This window comes from Bombina bombina, unplaced genomic scaffold (genome assembly GCF_027579735.1).
Source record: "Bombina bombina isolate aBomBom1 unplaced genomic scaffold, aBomBom1.pri scaffold_797, whole genome shotgun sequence".
In the NCBI taxonomy this organism is placed as follows: Eukaryota; Metazoa; Chordata; class Amphibia; order Anura; family Bombinatoridae; genus Bombina; species Bombina bombina.
Window position 1 is genome coordinate 13,322 of NW_026512993.1, and position 24,344 is coordinate 37,665.

Sequence of the window (24,344 nt, forward strand, 5' to 3'; positions counted from 1 at the left end):
GTTATAAATTTCAGACACCTCTGCACCTTGTTGCTTCCTTTCTCTCCTTTGCTTCGGTCGAATGACTGGGGTTGGAGGGAAGGGAGGTGATATTTAACAGCTTTGCTGTGGTGCTCTTTGCCGCCTCCTGCTGGGCAGGAGTGATATTCCCAATAGTAATTAGATGATCCGTGGACTCACCATGTCAAGAAAGAAAGAAATTTATCAGTTAAGCATAAATTTTGTTTTTGTTCTATCAGTTTTTAACTTGTCAGTTTTCTTTGCTCCGCTAGATGGTCTGGGCAAATACTGAGCGAGTTGGATGTGGAGAGCATTTTTGTGAGAAAATGGAAGGATATGATGAACCGGGTGTGCACTTCCTGGTCTGTAACTATGAACCACCGTAAGTACCCCAAGTACTGCATAGAGTATCTATGTTTCTGAGACATATTAAACTAGAATCAGCAATAAACACACTGTTAACACAAAGGGCAATTCCAAATAACAAACATCATCTAAACTCGCCTGGCACACGATAAGCCATTTGATTTTTGTGCTGAGGCTCTGTTATTGTCAGTAAGTAAGGAGTTTTATATTGCTGATGTTTAAATGGTGCTACCAGTAGTGGTTATCATGACAGCTACCATAGCTAGAAGCATCAGTGTTCCCCCGTCTGTCTGTGAGGGTACCAGGGGTCTGTGAGGGCACATGGAGCAGTACTCCCCAGTCTGTGAGGACACAAGGCAAAGTGCTTTCCCCGGTCTGTAAGTACACATGAGGCAGTCCCTCTGCAGTGACGTGCGGTGGGGTTAGTGGCTGGTGAGCCACTGGCAAGTATCACAGCCAGATAAATACACATATGAACCAGATAGAGGTTCAAATATTAAATACTTAAAAGTCTGCAGAAAAACTCAGGCACACAAAAACAAAAACATTCCAATGCACACACACTCATAGGCACACACAAACAGAAACATTAAAATGCCCACACTCACATATTCATAAGCACACACAAACAAAAGCATTCAAATGCACACACAAACAGAAACATTCAAATGCCCACACACACACACTCATAAGCACACACAAACAAAAACATTCAAATGCACACACGCTCATAGGCACACACAAACAGAAAAATGAAAATACACACACACACTCATAGGCACGCACAAACAGAAACATTAAAATGCACACACACTCATAGGCACACACAAACAGAAAAATTAAAATGCACACACACTCATAGACACTTATAGGCACACACAAAAAGAAACATTCAAATATACAAACGCTCATAGCCACACACAAACAGAAACATTCAAATGCACACACACAAACTCATAGAAATGCACAAACAGAAACATTTAAATGCACACACACACGCTCATAGGCACGCACAAACAGAAACATTCAAATGCACACACACACACACACTCATAGGCACGCACAAACAGAAACATTTATATTCACACACTCTCATAGCCACGCACAAATAGAAACATTCAAATGCACACACACACTCATAGGCACGCACAAACAGAAACATTCAAATGCACACTTGCTCATAGGCACACACAAACAGAAACATTCAAATGCACACACACTCATAGTCACGCACAAACAGAAACATTCAAATGCACACACACACTTATAGGCACGCACAAACAGAAACATTCAAATGCACACACACACACTCATAGGCACGCACAAACAGAAACATTCAAATGCACACACACACTCATAGGCACGCACAAACAGAAACATTCAAATGCACACACACACACTCATAGGCACGCACAAACAGAAACATTCAAATGCACACACACACTCATAGGCACGCACAAAAATAAACATTCAAATATACACACGCTCATAGCCACACACAAACAGAAACATTCAAATGCACACACACACACTCATAGGCACGCACAAAAATAAACATTCAAATATACACACGCTCATAGCCACACACAAACAGAAACATTCAAATGCACACACACACACTCATAGAAATGCACAAACAGAAACATTCAAATGCACACACACACACACTCATAGGCATGCACAAACAGAAACAATCAAATGCATACACAAACTCATAGGCATGCACAAACAGAAACAATCAAATGCACACACACTCATAGGCACACACAAACAGAAACATTCAAATGCATACACACACTCATAGGCACACACAAACAGAAACATTCAAATGCACACACATACACTCATAGGCACACACAAACAGAAACATTCAAATGCAAACACACACACACTCATAGGCACACACAAACAAAAACATTCAAATGCACACACGCTCATAGGCACACACAAACAGAAAAATGAAAATGCACACACACACACTCATAGGCACGCACAAACAGAAACATTAAAATGCACACATGCTCATAGGCACACACAAACAGAAAAATTAAAATGCACACACACTCATAGACACTCATAGGCACACACAAAAAGAAACATTCAAATATACACACGCTCATAGCCACACACAAACAGAAACATTCAAATGCACACACACAAACTCATAGAAACGCACAAACAGAAACATTCAAATGCATACACACACTCATAGGCACACACAAATAGAAACATTCAAATGCACACACACACACACACACTCATAGGCACACACAAACAGAAACATTCAAATGCACACACACTCATAGGCACACACAAACAGAAACATTCAAATGCACACACACACACACACTCATAGGCACACACAAACAGAAACATTCAAATGCACACACACTCATAGGCACACACAAACAGAAACATTCAAATGCACACACACTCATAGGCACACACAAACAGAAACATTCAAATGCACACACACACACACACACTCATAGGCACACACAAACAGAAACATTCAAATGCACACACACACACACACACTCATAGGCACGCACAAACAGAAACATTCAAATGCACACACAAACAAAAACATTCAAATGCACACACGCTCATAGGCACACACAAACAGAAAAATGAAAATGCACACACACACACTCATAGGCATGCACAAACAGAAACATTAAAATGCACACACGCTCATAGGCACACACAAACAGAAAAATTAAAATGCACATACACTCATAGACACTCATAGGCACACACAAAAAGAAACATTCAAATATACACACGCTCATAGCCACACACAAACAGAAACATTCAAATGCACACACACAAACTCATAGGCACGCACAAACAGAAACATTCAAATGCACATACACACTCATAGGCACGCACAAACAGAAACATTCAAATGCACACACACACACACTCATAGGCACGCACAAACAGAAACATTCAAATGCACACACACACACTCATAGGCACGCACAAAAATAAAAATTCAAATATACACACGCTCATAGCCACACACAAACAGAAACATTCAAATGCACACACACACACTCATAGGCACGCACAAACAGAAACATTTAAATGCACACACACGCTCATAGGCACACACAAACAGAAACATTCAAATGCACACACACACACACACTCATAGGCATACACAAACAGAAACATTCAAATGCATTCACACTCATAGGCATGCACAAACAGAAACATTCAAATGCATACACACACTCATAGGCACACACAAACAGAAACATTCAAATGCACACACATACACTCATAGGCACACACAAACAGAAACATTCAAATGCAAACACGCTCATAGGCACACACAAACAGAAAAATGAAAATACACACACTCATAGGCATGCACAAACAGAAACATTAAAATGCACACACGCTCATAGGCACACACAAACAGAAAAATTAAAATGCACACACACTCATAGACACTCATAGGCACACACAAATAGAAACATTCAAATATACACACGCTCATAGCCACACACAAACAGAAACATTCAAATGCACACACACAAACTCATAGAAACGCACAAACAGAAACATTCAAATGCATACACACACTCATAGGCACACACAAATACAAACATTCAAATGCACACACACACACACACTCATAGGCACACACAAACAGAAACATTCAAATGCACACACACTCATAGGCACACACAAACAGAAACATTCAAATGCACACACACACTCATAGGCACACACAAACAGAAACATTCAAATGCACACACACTCATAGGCACGCACAAACAGAAACATTCAAATGCACACACACACACTCATAAGCACACACAAACAAAAACATTCAAATGCACACACGCTCATAGGCACACACAAACAGAAAAATGAAAATGCACACACACACTCATAGGCACACACAAACAGAAACATTAAAATGCACACACGCTCATAGGCACACACAAACAGAAAAATTAAAATGCACACACACACTCATAGACACTCATAGGCACACACAAAAAGAAACATTCAAATATACACACGCTCATAGCCACACACAAACAGAAACATTCAAATGCACACACACAAACTCATAGAAACGCACAAACAGAAACATTCAAATGCATACACACACTCATAGGCACACACAAACAGAAACATTCAAATGCACACACACTCATAGGCACACACAAACAGAAGCATTCAAATGCACACACACACACTCATAGGCACGCACAAAAAGAAACATTAAAATGCACACACACGCACACTCATAGGCACGCACAAACAGAAACATTTATGTTCACACACTCTCATAGCCACACACAAATAGAAACATTCAAATGCACACACACACTCATAGCCACGCACAAACAGAAACATTCAAATGCACACACACACACTCATAGGCAAGCACAAACAGAAACATTCAAATGCACACACACACTCATAGGCATACACAAACAGAAACATTCAAATGCACACACACACTCATGGGCACGCACAAACAGAAACATTCAAATGCACACAAACAGACTCATAGGCACGCACAAACAGAAACATTCAAATGCACACACACACTCATAGGCACGCACAAACAGAAACATTCAAATGCACACACACACACTCATAGGCAAGCACAAACAGAAACATTCAAATGCACACACACACTCATATGCACACACAAACAGAAACATTCAAATGCATTCACACTCATAGGCATGCACAAACAGAAACATTCAAATGCACACACACACACTCATAGGCACGCACAAACAGAAACATTTAAATGCACACACACACACACTCATAGGCACGCACAAACAGAAACATTCAAATGCACACACACACTCATAGGCATACACAAACAGAAACATTCAAATGCATTCACACTCATAGGCATGCACAAACGGAAACATTCAAATGCATACACACACTCATAGGCACACACAAACAGAAACATTCAAATGCACACACATACACTCATAGGCACACACAAACAGAAACATTCAAATGCAAACACGCTCAGGCACACACAAACAGAAAAATGAAAATGCACACACACACACACTCATAGGCACGCACAAACAGAAACATTAAAATGCACACACGCTCATAGGCACACACAAACAGAAAAATTTAAATGCACACACACTCATAGACACTCATAGGCACACACAAATAGAATCATTCAAATATACACACGCTCATAGCCACACACAAACAGAAACATTCAAATGCACACACACAAACTCATAGAAACGCACAAACAGAAACATTCAAATGCATACACACACTCATAGGCACACACAAATAGAAACATTCAAATGCACACACACACACACACTCATAGGCACACACAAACAGAAACATTCAAATGCACACACACTCATAGGCACACACAAACAGAAACATTCAAATGCACACACACACACACACACACTCATAGGCACACACAAACAGAAACATTCAAATGCACACACACACACACACACTCATAGGCACGCACAAACAGAAACATTCAAATGCACACACAAACAGAAACATTCACATGCCCACACACACACACTCATAAGCACACACAAACAAAAACATTCAAATGCACACACGCTCATAGGCACACACAAACAGAAAAATGAAAATGCACACACACACACACACTCATAGGCACACACAAACAGAAACATTAAAATGCACACACGCTCATAGGCACACACAAACAGAAAAATTAAAATGCACACACACTCATAGACACTCATAGGCACACACAAAAAGAAACATTCAAATATACACACGCTCATAGCCACACACAAACAGAAACATTCAAATGCACACACACAAACTCATAGAAACGCACAAACAGAAACATTCAAATGCATACACACACTCATAGGCACACACAAATAGAAACATTCAAATGCACACACACACTCATAGGCACACACAAACAGAAACATTCAAATGCACACACACTCATAGGCACACACAAACAGAAACATTCAAATGCACACACACACACTCATAGGCACGCAAAAAAGAAACATTCAAATGCACACACACACACACACTCATAGGCACGCGCAAACAGAAACATTTATATTCACACACTCTCATAGCCACGCACAAATAGAAACATTCAAATGCACACACACACTCATAGCCACGCACAAACAGAAACATTCAAATGCACACGCGCTCATAGGCACACACAAACAGAAACATTCAAATGCACACACACTCATAGGCACACACAAACAGAAACATTCAAATGCACACACACACACTCATAGGCACGCACAAACAGAAACATTCAAATGCACACACACACTCATAGGCACGCACAAACAGAAACATTCAAATGCACACACACACACTCATAGGCACGCACAAACAGAAACATTCAAATGCACACACACACTCATAGGCACGCACAAAAATAAACATTCAAATATACACACGCTCATAGCCACACACAAACAGAAACATTCAAATGCACACACACACACACTCATAGAAATGCACAAACAGAGACATTAAAATGCACACACACACACTCATAGGCACACACAAACAGAAACATTCGAATGCACACACACACACTCATAGGCACGCACAAACAGAAACATTCAAATTCATACACACTCATAGGCACGCACAAACAGAAACATTTAAATGCACACACACGCTCATAGGCACGCACAAACAGAAACATTCAAATGCACAAACACACACTCATAGGCACGCACAAACAGAAACATTCAAATGCACACACACTCATAGGCACGCACAAACAGAAACATTCAAATGCACACACACACACACATACACTCATAGGCACGCACAAAAATAAACATTCAAATATACACACGCTCATAGCCACACACAAACAGAAACATTCAAATGCACACACACACACACTCATAGAAATGCACAAACAGAAACATTCAAATGCACACACACACACACACACTCATAGGCACACACAAACAGAAACATTCAAATGCACACACACACACACACACTCATAGACACACACAAACATAAATATTCAAATGCACACACACACACTCATAGGCACGCCCAAACAGAAACATTCAAATGCACACACACTCCTAGGCACGCACAAACAGAAACATTCAAATGCACACACACTCATAGGCACGCACAAACAGAAACATTCAAATGCACACACACTCATAGGTACGCACAAACAGAAACATTCAAATGCACACACACTCATAGGTACGCACAAACAGAAACATTCAAATGCACACACACACATTCATAGGCACGCACAAACAGAAACATTCAAATGCACACACACACTCATAGGCACGCACAAACAGAAACATTCAAATACACACACTCATAGACACGCACAAACATAAACATTCAAATGCACACACTCACACTCATAGGCACGCACAAACAGAAACATTCAAATGCACACACACTCATAGGTACGCACAAACAGAAACATTCAAATGCACACACACTCATAGGCACGCACAAACAGAAACATTCAAATGCACACACACTCATAGGCACGCACAAACAGAAACATTCAAATGCACACACACACATTCATAGGCACGCACAAACAGAAACATTCAAATGCACACACACTCATAGGCACGCACAAACAGAAACATTCAAATGCACACACACTCATAGGCACGCACAAACAGAAACATTCAAATGCACAAACACTCATAGGTACGCACAAACAGAAACATTCAAATGCACACACACGCTCATAGGCACGCACAAACAGAAACATTCAAATGCACACACTCACACTCATAGGCACGCACAAACAGAAACATTCAAATGCACACACTCACACTCATAGACACGCACAAACATAAACATTCAAATGCACACACACACTCATAGGCACGCACAAACAGAAACATTCAAATGCACACACGCTCATAGGCACGCACAAAGAGAAACTTTTAAATGCACACACACACTCATAGGCACGCACAAACAGAAACATTCAAATGCACACACGCTCATAGGCACGCACAAACAGAAACTTTTAAATGCACACACACGCTCATAGGCACACACAAACATAAACATTCAAATGCACACACACACACACTCATAGGCATGCACAAACAGAAACATTCAAATGCACACACACACACACTCATAGGCACGCACAAACAGAAACATTTAAATGCACACACACTCATAGGCACACACAAACAGAAACATTCAAATGCACACACACAAGCTCATAGGCACGCACAAACAGAAACATTCAAATGCACACACACTTATAGGCACGCACAAACAGAAACATTTAAATGCACACACACTTATAGGCATACACAAACAGAAACATTTAAATGCACACACACTTATAGGCACGCACAAACAGAAACATTTAAATGCACACACACGCTCATAGGCACGCACAAACACAAAACATTCAAATGCACACACACTTATAGGCATACACAAACAGAAACATTTAAATGCACGCACACTTATAGGCACGCACAAACAGAAACATTTAAATGCACACACACTTATAGGCATACACAAACAGAAACATTCAAATGCACACACACACACACTCATAGGCACACACAAACAGAAACATTCAAATGCACACACACACACACACACTCATAGGCACACACAAACAGAAACATTCAAATGCACACACACACTCTCATAGCCACGCACAAATAGAAACATTCAAATGCACACACACACTCATAGGCACGCACAAACAGAAACATTCAAATGCACACGCGCTCATAGGCACACACAAACAGAAAAATTAAAATGCACACACACATAGGCACGCACAAACAGAAACATTCAAATGCACACACACACACACACTCATAGGCACGCACAAACAGAAACATTCAAATGCACACACGCTCATAGGCACGCACAAACAGAAACATTCAAATGCACACACGCTCATAGGCACACACAAACAGAAACATTCAAATGCACACACACACACTCATAGGCACGCACAAACAGAAACATTCAAATGCACACACACACACACACTCATAGGCACGCACAAAAATAAACATTCAAATATACACACGCTCATAGCCACACACAAACAGAAACATTCAAATGCACACACACACACACTCATAGAAATGCACAAACAGAAACATTCAAATGCACACACACACACACTCATAGGCACACAAAAACAGAAACATTCAAATGCACACACACACACACTCATAGACACGCACAAACATAAACATTCAAATGCACACACACACACTCATAGGCACGCACAAACAGAAACATTCAAATGCATACACACATTCATAGGCACGCACAAACAGAAACATTTAAATGCACACACACACGCTCATAGGCACGCACAAACAGAAACATTCAAATGCACACACACACTCATAGGCATACACAAACAGAAACATTCAAATGCACACACACACTCATAGGCACGCACAAACAGAAACATTTAAATGCACACACACTCATAGGCACGCACAAACAGAAACATTCAAATGCACACACACGCTCATAGAAATGCACAAACAGAAACATTCAAATGCATACACACACTCATAGGCATGCACAAACAGAAACATTTAAATGCACACACACGCTCATAGGCACGCACAAACAGAAACATTCAAATGCACACACACACTCATAGACACACACAAACATAAACATTCAAATAGACACACACACACTCATAGGCACGCACAAACAGAAACATTTAAATGCACACACACGCTCATAGGCAGGCACAAACAGAAACATTCAAATGCACACACACACACTCATAGGCACTCACAAACATAAACATTAAAATGCATACATACACTCATAGACATGCACAAACATAAACATTCAAATAGACACACACACACACTCATAGACATGCACAAACATAAACATTCAAATGCACACACACACTCATAGACATGCACAAACATAAACATTCAAATAGACACACACACACACTCATAGGCACGCACAAACAGAAACATTCAAATGCACACACACACTCATAGACACGCACAAACAGAAACATTCAAATGCACACACCATCATAGGCACGCACAAACAGAAACATTTAAATGCACACACACGCTCATAGGCACGCACAAACAGAAACATTTAAATGCACACACACGCTCATAGGCACCCACAAACAGAAACATTCAAATGCACACATACACTCATAGGCACACACAAACAGAAACATTCAAATGCACACACCATCATAGGCACGCACAAACAGAAACATTTAAATGCACACACACACTCATAGGCACGCACAAACAGAAATATTTAAATGCACAAACACACACTCATAGGCACACACAAACAGAAACATTCAAATGCACACACACAAGCTCATAGGCAGGCACAAACAGAAACATTCAAATGCACACACACACACTCATAGGCACGCACAAACAGAAACATTCAAATGCACACACACACACTCATAGAAATGCACAAACAGAAACATTCAAATGCATACACACTCATATGCACGCACAAACAGAAACATTCAAATGCACACACACACACTCATAGGCACGCACAAACAGAAACATTCAAATGCACACACACGCTCATAGGCACGCACAAACAGAAACATTCAAATGCACACACACACTCATAGGCAGGCACAAACAGAAACATTCAAATGCACACACACGCTCATAGGCACGCACAAACAGAAACATTTAAATGCACACACACACTCATAGGCACGCACAAACAGAAACATTTAAATGCACACACACGCTCATAGGCACGCACAAACAGAAACATTCAAATGCACACATACACTCAAAGACACGCACAAACAGAAACATTTAAATGCACACACACAAGCTCATAGGCACGCACAAACAGAAACATTCAAATGCACACACACTTATAGGCACGCACAAACAGAAACATTCAAATGCACACACACACTCATAGGCAGGCACAAACAGAAACATTCAAATGCACACACACGCTCATAGGCACGCACAAACAGAAACATTTAAATGCACACACACGCTCATAGGCACGCACAAACAGAAACATTCAAATGCACACATACACTCATAGACACGCACAAACAGAAACATTTAAATGCACACACACAAGCTCATAGGCACGCACAAACAGAAACATTCAAATGCACACACACACACTCATAGGCACGCACAAACAGAAATATATAAATGCACACACACACTCATAGGCACGCACAAACAGAAACATTCAAATAGACACACACACACTCATAGGCACGCACAAACAGAAACATTCAAATGCACACACACTTATAGGCACGCACAAACAGAAACATTTAAATGCACACACACTTATAGGCATACACAAACAGAAACATTTAAATGCACACACACGCTCATAGGCACGCACAAACAGAAACATTCAAATGCACACACACTCATAGACACGCACAAACAGAAACATTCAAATGCACACACACTTATAGGCACACACAAACAGAAACATTCAAATGCACACACACTTATAGGCACACACAAACAGAAACATTCAAATGCACACACACACTCATAGACACACACAAACAGAAACATTCAAATGCATACACACACACTCATAGGCACGCACAAACAGAAACATTCAAATGCACAAACACTCATAGGCACGCACAAACAGAAACATTTAAATGCACACACACACACTCATAGGCACGCACAAACAGAAAAATTCAAATGCACAAACACTCATAGGCACGCACAAACAGAAACATTCAAATGCACAAACACACGCTCATAGGCACGCACAAGCATAAACATTCAAATGCACACACACACACTCATAGGCACACACAAACAGAAACATTCAAATGCACAAACACACGCTCATAGGCACGCACAAGCATAAACATTCAAATGCACACACACACACTCATAGGCACGCACAAGCATAAACATTCAAATGCACACACACACACTCATAGGCACGCACAAACAGAAACATTCAAATGCACAAACACACGCTCATAGGCACGCACAAGCATAAACATTCAAATGCACACACACACACTCATAGGCACACACAAACAGAAACATTTAAATGCACACACACACTCATAGGCACGCACAAACAGAAACATTTAAATGCACAAACACACGCTCATAGGCACGCACAAGCATAAACATTCAAATGCACACACACACACTCATAGGCACACACAAACAGAAACATTTAAATGCACACACACTTATAGGCATACACAAACAGAAACATTTAAATGCACACACACACACGCTCATAGGCACGCACAAACAGAAACATTTAAATGCACACACACACACGCTCATAGGCACGCACAAACAGAAACATTTAAATGCCCACACACACATGCTCATAGGCATGCAAAAACATAAACATTCAAATGCACACACGCTCATAGGCACACACAAACAGAAACATTCAAATGCACACACACACTCATAGGCACACACAAACAGAAACATTCAAATGCACACACACACTCATAGGCACACACAAACAGAAACATTCAAATGCACACACACACTCTCATAGGCACGCACAAACAGAAACATTCAAATGCACACACACACACTCATAGACACGCACAAACAGAAACATTCAAATGCACACACACTCATAGACACGCACAAACAGAAACATTCAAATGCACACACACACACTCATAGGCACCCACAAACAGAAATATTCAAATGCACACACACACGCTCATAGGCACGCACAAACAAAAACATTCAAATGCACACACACACACTCATAGGCACGCCCAAACAGAAACATTCAAATGCACACACACACTCATAGGCACACACAAACAGAAAAATTCAAATGCATACACACACTCATAGGCACGCACAAACAGAAACATTCAAATGCACACACACACACTCATAGGCACGCACAAACAGAAACATTCAAATGCACAAACACTCATAGGCACGCACAAACAGAAACATTTAAATGCACACACACACGCTCATAGGCACGCACAAACAGAAACATTCAAATGCACAAACACACGCTCATAGGCACGCACAAACATAAACATTCAAATGCACACACACACTCATAGGCACGCCCAAACAGAAACATTTAAATGCACACACACTCATAGGCACACACAAACAGAAACATTCAAATGCACACACACACGCTCATAGGCACACACAAACAGAAACATTTAAATGCACACACACATGCTCATAGGTACGCACAAACATAAACATTCAAATGCACACATGCTCATAGGCACGCACAAACAGAAACATTCAAATGCACACACACACATTCATAGGCACGCACAAACAGAAACATTCAAATGCACACACACACTCATAGGCACGCACAAACAGAAACATTCAAATGCACACACACACTCATAGGCACGCACAAACAGAAACATTCAAATGCACACACACACTCATAGGCACGCACAAACAGAAATATTCAAATGCACTCACACACGCTCATAGGCACGCACAAACAGAAACATTCAAATGCACACACACACTCATAGGCACGCACAAACAGAAATATTCAAATGCACACACACACACTCATAGGCACACACAAACAGAAACATTCAAATGCACCAACACTCATAGGCACGCCCAAACAGAAACATTCAAATGCACACACACACGCTCATAGGCACACACAAACAGAAACATTCAAATGCACACACACACACACTCATAGGCACACACAAACAGAAACATTCAAATGCACACACACACACACACTCATAGGCATGCACAAACAGAAACATTCAAATGCACAAACACTCATAGGCACGCACAAACAGAAACATTCAAATGCACAAACACACTCATAGGCACGCACAAACATAAACATTCAAATGCACACACACACACTCATAGGCACACACAAACAGAAACATTCAAATGCACACACACACGATCATAGGCACACACAAACAGAAACATTTAAATGCACACACACACACTCACAGGCACACACAAACAGAAACATTCAAATGCACACACACAGGCTCATAGGTACGCACAAACATAAACATTCAAATGCACACATGCTCATAGGCACGCACAAACAGAAACATTCAAATGCACACACACACTCATAGGCACGCACAAACAGAAACATTCAAATGCACATACACTCATAGGCACGCACAAACAGAAACATTCAAATGCACACACACACTCATAGGCACGCACAAACAGAAATATTCAAATGCACACACACATACACTCATAGGCACGCACAAACAGAAACATTCAAATGCACACACACACTCATAGGCACGCACAAACAGAAACATTCAAATGCACAAACACTCAAAGGCACGCACAAACAGAAACATTCAAATGCACACACACACTCATAGGCACGCACAAACAGAAATATTCAAATGCACACACACACTCATAGGCACGCACAAACAGAAACATTTAAATGCATACATTCATAAACCGCTGACCCCCCACATTGTTAACACCTAAATAAAACTATTAACCCCTAATCCCCTTCGCAAATACTAACCTAAACCTATTAACCCCTAAACTGCCAAACACCCACATCGCAAATACTAAACTAAAACTATTAACCCCAAAACCTCCAAACACCCACATTGTGACAAACTAAATTAAACTGTTAACCCCTAAACCTAACACCCCCTAACTTTAAATTAAAGTTACAATATAACTACCTTAAAATAAATAAAAACTTACCTGTGAAATAAATTAAAAAAAAACCCTAACAATAATCTACCAATAGCCCTTAAAAGGGCCTTTTGTAGGGCATTGCCCTAAAGCAATCAGCTTTTTACAAAGTCCCCCTACCCAACCAAACCCCCAAAATAAAAAAGACCTAACTAAAATATACCTAAGCTACCCATTGCCCCTAAAGGGGCATTTGTATGGGCATTGCCCTTAAAAGGGCAATAAGATCTTTTGCTGCCAATTAAAAAATAAGAAAGCCCTAACTAAAACAAACCTAAGCTACCCTTTGCCCCTAAAGGGACATTTGTATGGGCATTGCCCTTAAAAGGGCAATCAGATCTTTTGCTGCCCATTAAAAAATAAACGCCTAGATTTAGAGTTCTGCGTTAGGGTTAAAAAGCAGCGTTAAGGGGTCCTAACGCTGCTTTTTAACGCCCGCTGGTATTTAGAGTCAGGCAGGAAAGGGTCTACCGCTCACTTTCTTTCCGCGACTCGAGGCTACCGCAGATCCCCTTACGTCAATTGCGTATCCTATCTTTTCTATGGGATTTGCCTAATGCTGGTATTACGAGTCTTGGAAGAAGTGAGCGGTAGAGCCTCTACCGCCAAGACTCCAACCGCAAAAAATAGTCAGTAGTTAAGAGCTTTATGGGCTAACGCGGGAACATAAAGCTCTTAACTACTGTGCTATAAAGTACACTAACACCCATAAACTACCTATGAACCCCTAAACCGAGGCCCCCCCACATCGCAAACCCTATAATTAAATTTTTTAACCCCTAATCCTCCGAACGGACATCGCCGCCACCTACATTATACCTATGAGCTATGAACCCCTAATCTGCTGTCCCTAACATCGCCAACACCTACATTATATTTATTACCCCCTAATCTGCCCCCCCAACATCGCCGCCACCTACCTACACTTATTAACCCCTAATCTGCCGACCGGATATCGCCACCACTATAATAAATGTATTAACCCCTAAACCGCCGCACTCCCGCCTCACAAACACTATAATACATTTTATTAATCCCTAATCTGCCCTCCCTAACATCGCCGCCACCTACCTACAATTATTAACCCCTGATCTGCCGCCCCCATTAATACTGATTAATATTAATAATATATGTGTGTATGTGTACCTGAATATATAAGTAATTATATACTGACAAGCAACACTAGTTAATAGCTACATATTAATACTGATTAATAATAATATATGTGTATGTGTACCTGAATATATAAGTAAATATATAATAACAAGCAACACTAGTTAACAACTATATATTAATACTGATTAATAATAATAATATATATGTGCATGTGTACCTGAATATATAAGTAATTATATACTAACAAGCAACACTAGCTAATAGCTACATAATAATACTGATTAATAATAATATATATGTGCATGTGTACCTGAATATATAAGTAATTATATACTAACAAGCAACACTAGCTAATAGCTACATAATAATACTGATTAATAATAATATATATGTGCATGTGTACCTGAATATATAAGTAATTATATACTAACAAGCAACACTAGCTAATAGCTACATATTAATACTGATTAATAATGATATATATGTGTACGTGTACCTGAATATATAAGTAATTATATACTAACAAGCAACACTAGCTAATAGCTACATAATAATACTGATTAATAATAATATATATGTGTATGTGTACCTGAATATATAAGTAATTATATATTAACAAGCAACACTAGTTAATAGCTACATAATAATACTGATTAATAATAATATATATCTGTACTGAATATATAAGTAATTATATACTAACAAGCAACACTAGCTAATAGCTACATAATACTACTGATTAATAATAATATATGTGTACCTGAATATATAAGTAATTATATACTGACAAGCAACACTAGCTAATAGCTACATTATAATACTGATTAATAATAATATATATGTGTATGTGTACCTGAATATATAAGTAATTATATACTAACAAGCAACACTAGTTAATAGCTACATAATAATACTGATTAATAATAATATATATCTGTACTGAATATATAATTATATACTAACAAGCAACACTAGCTAATAGCTACATATTAATACTGATTAATAATAATATATGTGTACCTGAATATATAAGTAATTATATACTGACAAGCAACACTAGCTAATAGCTACATATTAATACTGATTAATAATAATAATAATATATATGTGTATGTGTACCTGAATATATAAGTAATTATATACTGACAAACAACACTAGTTAATAGCTACATATTAATACTGATTAATAATAATATATGTGTGTATGTGTACCTGAATATATAGGTAATTATATACTGACAAACAACACTAGCTAATAGCTACATAATACTACTGATTAATAATAATATATATGTGTATGTGTACCTGAATATATAAGTAATTATATACTGAAAAGCAACACTAGCTAATAGCTACATAATAATACTGATAAATAATAATATATATGTGTACGTGTACCTGAATATATAAGTAATTATATACTAACAAGCAACACTAGCTAATAGCTACATAATACTACTGATTAATAATAATATATATGTGTATGTGTACCTGAATATATAAGTAATTATATACTGACAAGCAACACTAGCTAATAGCTACATTATAATACTGATTAATAATAATATATATGTGTATGTGTACCTGAATATATAAGTAATTATATACTAACAAGCAACACTAGTTAATAGCTACATAATAATACTGATTAATAATAATATATATCTGTACTGAATATATAAGTAATTATATACTAACAAGCAACACTAGCTAATAGCTACATATATATACTGATTAATAATAATATATGTGTACCTGAATATATTAGTAATGATATACTGACAAGCAACACTAGCTAATAGCTACATATTAATACTGATTAATAATAATAATAATATATATGTGTATGTGTACCTGAATATATAAGTAATTATATACTGACAAGCAACACTAGTTAATAGCTACATAGTAATACTGATTAATAATAATATATATGTGTATGTGTACCTGAATATATAAGTAATTATATACTAACAAGCAACACTAGCTAATAGCTACATATTAATACTGATTAATAATAATAATAATATATATGTGTATGTGTACCTGAATATATAAGTAATTATATACTGACAAGCAACACTAGCTAATAGCTACATAATAATACTGATTACTAATAATATATATGTGTATGTGTACCTGAATATATAAGTAATTATATACTAACAAGCAACACTAGCTAATAGCTACATATTAATACTGATTACTAATAATATATGTGTGTACCTGAATATATAAGTAATTATATAGTGACAAGCAACACTAGTTAATAACTACATATTAATACTGATTAATAATAATAATATATATGTGTACCTGAATATATAAGTAATTATATAGTGACAAGCAACACTAGTTAATAACTACATATTAATACTGATTAATAATAATATATATGTGTACCTGAATATATAAGTAATTATATAGTGACAAGCAACACTAGTTAATAGCTAAATATAATTACTGATTAATAATGATATATATGTGTACCTGAATATATAAGTAATTATATAGTGACAAGCAACACTAATAGCTACATATTAATACTGATTAATAATAATATATATGTGTATGTGTACCTGAATATATAAGTAATTATATACTGACAAGCAGCACTAGCTAATAGCTACATATTAATACTGATTAATAATAATATATATGTGTATGTGTACCTGAATATATAAGTAATTATATACTGACAAGCAACACTAGCTAATAGCTACATAATAATACTGATTAATAATAATATATATGTGTATGTGTACCTGAATATATAAGTAATTATATATTAACAAGCAACACTAGCTAATAGCTACATAATAATACTGATAAATAATAATATATATGTGTATGTGTACCTGAATATATAAGTAATTATATACTGACAAGCAACACTAGCTAATAGCTACATAATAATACTGATAAATAATAATATATATGTGTACGTGTACCTGATTATATAAGTAATTATATACTAACAAGCAACACTAGCTAATAGCTACATAATAATACTGATTAATAATAATATATATGTGTATGTGTACCTGAATATATAAGTAATTATATACTGACAAACAACACTAGTTAATAGCTACATAATACTACTGATTAATAATAATATATATGTGTATGTGTACCTGAATCTATAAGTAATTATATACTAACAAGCAACACTAGCTAATAACTACATATTAATACTGATTACTAATAATATATGTGTGTACCTGAATATATAAGTAATTATATACTGAAAAGCAACACTAGCTAATAGCTACATAATAATACTGATAAATAATAATATATATGTGTACGTGTACCTGATTATATAAGTAATTATATACTAACAAGCAACACTAGCTAATAGCTACATATTAATACTGATTAATAATAATATATATGTGTATGTGTACCTGAATATATAAGTAATTATATACTGACAAACAACACTAGTTAATAGCTACATAATACTACTGATTAATAATAATATATATGTGTATGTGTACCTGAATCTATAAGTAATTATATACTAACAAGCAACACTAGCTAATAGCTACATATTAATACTGATTACTAATAATATATGTGTGTACCTGAATATATAAGTAATTATATACTGAAAAGCAACACTAGCTAATAGCTACATAATAATACTGATAAATAATAATATATATGTGTACGTGTACCTGATTATATAAGTAATTATATACTAACAAGCAACACTAGCTAATAGCTACATAATACTACTGATTAATAATAATATATATGTGTATGTGTACCTGAATATATAAGTAATTATATACTAACAAGCAACACTAGCTAATAGCTACATATTAATACTGATTAATAATAATAATATATATGTGTACCTGACTATATAGGTAATTATATACTGACAAGCAACACTAATAGCTACATATTAATACTGATTACTAATAATATATATGTGTATGTGTACCTGAATATATAAGTAATTATATAGTGACAAGCAACACTAGTTAATAGCTACATATTAATACTGATTACTAATAATATATATGTGCATGTGTACCTGAATATATAAGTAATTATATACTGACAAGCAACACTAGCTAATAGCTACATAATAATACTGATTAATAATAATATATATGTGTATGTGTACCTGAATATATAAGTAATTATATACTAACAAGCAACACTAGCTAATAGCTACATATTAATACTGATTAATAATAATATATATGTGTATGTGTACCTGAATCTGTAAGTAATTATATACTAACAAGCAACACTAGCTAATAGCTACATATTAATACTGATTAATAATAATATATATGTGTATGTGTACCTGAATCTATAAGTAATTATATACTAACAAGCAACATTAGCTAATAGCTACATATTAATACTGATTAATAATAATAATATATATGTGTACGTGTACCTGAATATATAAGTAATTATATACTGACAAGCAACACTAGTTAATAGCTACATAATAATACTGATAAATAATAATATATATGTGTATCTGTACCTGAATATATAAGTAATTATATACTAACAAGCAACACTAGCTAATAGCTACATAATAATACTGATAAATAATAATATATATGTGTATGTGTACCTGAATATATTAGTAATGATATACTGACAAGCAACACTAGCTAATAGCTACATAATAATACTGATTAATAATAATAATATATATGTGTATGTGTACCTGAATATATAAGTAATTATATACTAACAAGCAACACTAGCTAATAGCTACATATTAATACTGATTAATAATAATATATATGTGTATGTGTACCTGAATCTATAAGTAATTATACAATAACAAGCAACACTAGCTAATAGCTACATTATAATACTGATTAATAATGATATATATGTGTACGTGTACCTGAATATATAAGTAATTATATAGTGACAAGCAACACTAGTTAATAGCTACATAATAATACTGATTAATAATAATATATATGTGTATGTTTACCTGAATATATAAGTAATTATATACTGACAAGCAACACTAGCTAATAGCTACATAATAATACTGATAACTAATAATATATATGTATACGTGTACCTGATTATATAAGTAATTATATACTAACAAGCAACACTAGCTAATAGCTACATATTAATACTGATTAATAATAATAATACATATGTGTACCTGACTATATAGGTAATTATATACTGACAAGCAACACTAATAGCTACATATTAATACTGATTACTAATAATATATATGTGCATGTGTACCTGAATATATAAGTAATTATATACTGACAAGCAACACTAGCTAATAGCTACATAATACTACTGATTAATAATAATATATATGTGTATGTGTACCTGAATATATAAGTAATTATACACTGACAAGCAACACTAGCTAATAGCTACATAATAATACTGATTAATAATAATATATATGTGTATGTGTACCTGAATATATAGGTAATTATATAGTGACAAGCAACACTAGTTAATAGCTACATAATAATACTGATTAATAATAATAATATATATGTGTATGTGTACCTGAATATATAAGTAATTATATACTAACAAGCAACACTAGTTAATAGCTACATAATAATACTGATAAATAATAATATATATGTGTATGTGTACCTGAATATATAAGTAATTATATACTGACAAGCAACACTAATAGCTACATATTAATACTGATTAATAATAATAATATATATGTGTATGTGTACCTGAATATATAAGTAATTATATACTGACAAGCAACACTAGCTAATAGCTACATAATAATACTGATTAATAATAATATATATGTGCATGTGTACCTGAATATATAAGTAATTATATACTAACAAGCAACACTAGCTAATAGCTACATAATACTACTGATTAATAATAATATATATGTGTATCTGTACCTGAATATATAAGTAATTATATACTGACAAGCAACACTAGCTAATAGCTACATATTAATACTGATTACTAATAATATATATGTGTATGTGTACCTGAATATATAAGCAATTATATACTGACAAGCAACACTAGTTAATAGCTACATATTAATACTGATTAATAATAATATATATGTGTACCTGAATATATAAGTAATTATACACTGACAAGCAACACTAGTTAATAGCTACATAATAATACTGATTAATAATAATATATATGTGTATGTGTACCTGAATATATAAGTACTTATATACTAACAAGCAACACTAGCTAATAGCTACATATTTATACTGATTAATAATAATAATATATGTGTGTATGTGTACCTGAATATATAAGTAATTATATACTGACAAGCAACACTAATAGCTACATAATAATACTGATAAATAATAATATATATGTGTATATGTACCTGAATATATAAGTAATTATATAGTGACAAGCAACACTAGTTAATAGCTACATATTAATACTGATTAATAATAATATATATGTGTACCTGAATATATAAGTAATTATATAGTGACAAGCAACACTAATAGCTACATAATAATACTGATTAATAATAATATATATGTGTATGTGTACCTGAATATATAGGTAATTATATAGTGACAAGCAACACTAGCTAATAGCTACATATTAATACTGATTAATAATAATATATATGTGTACCTGAATATATAAGTAATTATATAGTGACAAGCAACACTAATAGCTACATATTAATACTGATTAATAATAATATATATGTGTATGTGTACCTGAATATATAAGTAATTATATACTGACAAGCAACACTAGCTAATAGCTACATATTAATACTGATTAATAATAATATATATGTGTATGTGTACCTGAATATATAAGTAATTATATACTGACAAGCAACACTAGCTAATAGCTACATATTTATACTGATTAATAATAATAATAATATATATGTGTATGTGTACCTGAATATATAAGTAATTATATACTGACAAGCAACACTAGCTAATAGCTATATAATAATACTGATAAATAATAATATATATGTGTACGTGTACCTGAATATATAAGTAATTATATACTGACAAGCAACACTAGCTAATAGCTACATAATAATATTGATTACTAATAATATATATGTGTATGTGTACCTGAATATATAAGTAATTATATACTGACAAGCAACACTAGTTAATAGTTACATAATAATACTGATTACTAATAATATATATGTGTATGTGTACCTGAATATATAAGTAATTATATACTGACAAGCAACACTAATAGCTACATATTAATACTGATTACTAATAATATATATGTGTATGTGTACCTGAATATATAGGTAATTATATACTGACAAGCAACACTAGTTAATAGCTACATATTAATACTGATAAATAATAATATATATCTGTATTTGTACCTGAATATATAGGTAATCATATAGTGACAAGCAGCACTAGTTAATAGCTAAATATAATTACTGATTAATAATGATATATATGTGTACCTGAATATATAAGTAAATACACATGATCAGATTTACTACTATATAGGAAAGCCCAGACACTTGTGATTAATATGCAATATCTAAAAGGTAAATTTTTCCTGACATGTGTCCTGACAACCTGTATGAAATAAATGATATTCCTTAGAAGAACAGATTACAGTTCTTTAAATATTTGCTTTTCCATTAAATATAGACTTGATGGAAGTAAATTAAACTACACAAAGGTTACCAGGGGCCAATAGTGATATCATTTCTCTGCTTCAGTTCTGAAGGCAGAGTAAGTTTAATAGCAGTCTCCTTACCTATGTACAGAGGGCAGTAATATGTTTTATATGTCCAGCTGTGTAACTGATGATGTAGTGGATTATTTGAATTAGATGAGTTTACAGAAAATAAAGGCTTGTACAGATTATTCCATGTGCCTGATATTTGTTGTTGTTTAATGAAAATCAAGTGTTTACCTAGCAAATACACGTCTAGATTACGAGTTTTGCGTTATGAGGGGTGCGGTGCCAACTTGCACGTTATTGTCCCCGCTCACTTCCCTACAGTGCTGGTATTACAGGTTTAAAAAAACCCAGCGTTAGCAGGCAAGAAGTGAGCGTAGAGCAAAACTGAGCTCCATACCGCCCTCTAATACCAGCGCTGCTGAAAGCTGC

At 35.3% G+C, this 24,344-nt stretch overlaps 1 protein-coding gene across 1 annotated transcript in view; it reads left to right on the forward strand.

The window, feature by feature from the left end:
• Nucleotides 1–272: 272 nt before the first annotated feature.
• The window catches only part of LOC128644660 (uncharacterized), a gene marked incomplete at its 5' end in the record, with an annotated part of 88,489 nt that continues 64,417 nt past the window's right edge, over nucleotides 273–24,344 (forward strand). Inside the window, one exon of the mRNA XM_053697185.1 lies at nucleotides 273–382. Within this exon, the coding sequence (XP_053553160.1) occupies nucleotides 273–382 (110 nt within the window). The remainder of the gene's footprint in view (nucleotides 383–24,344) is intronic.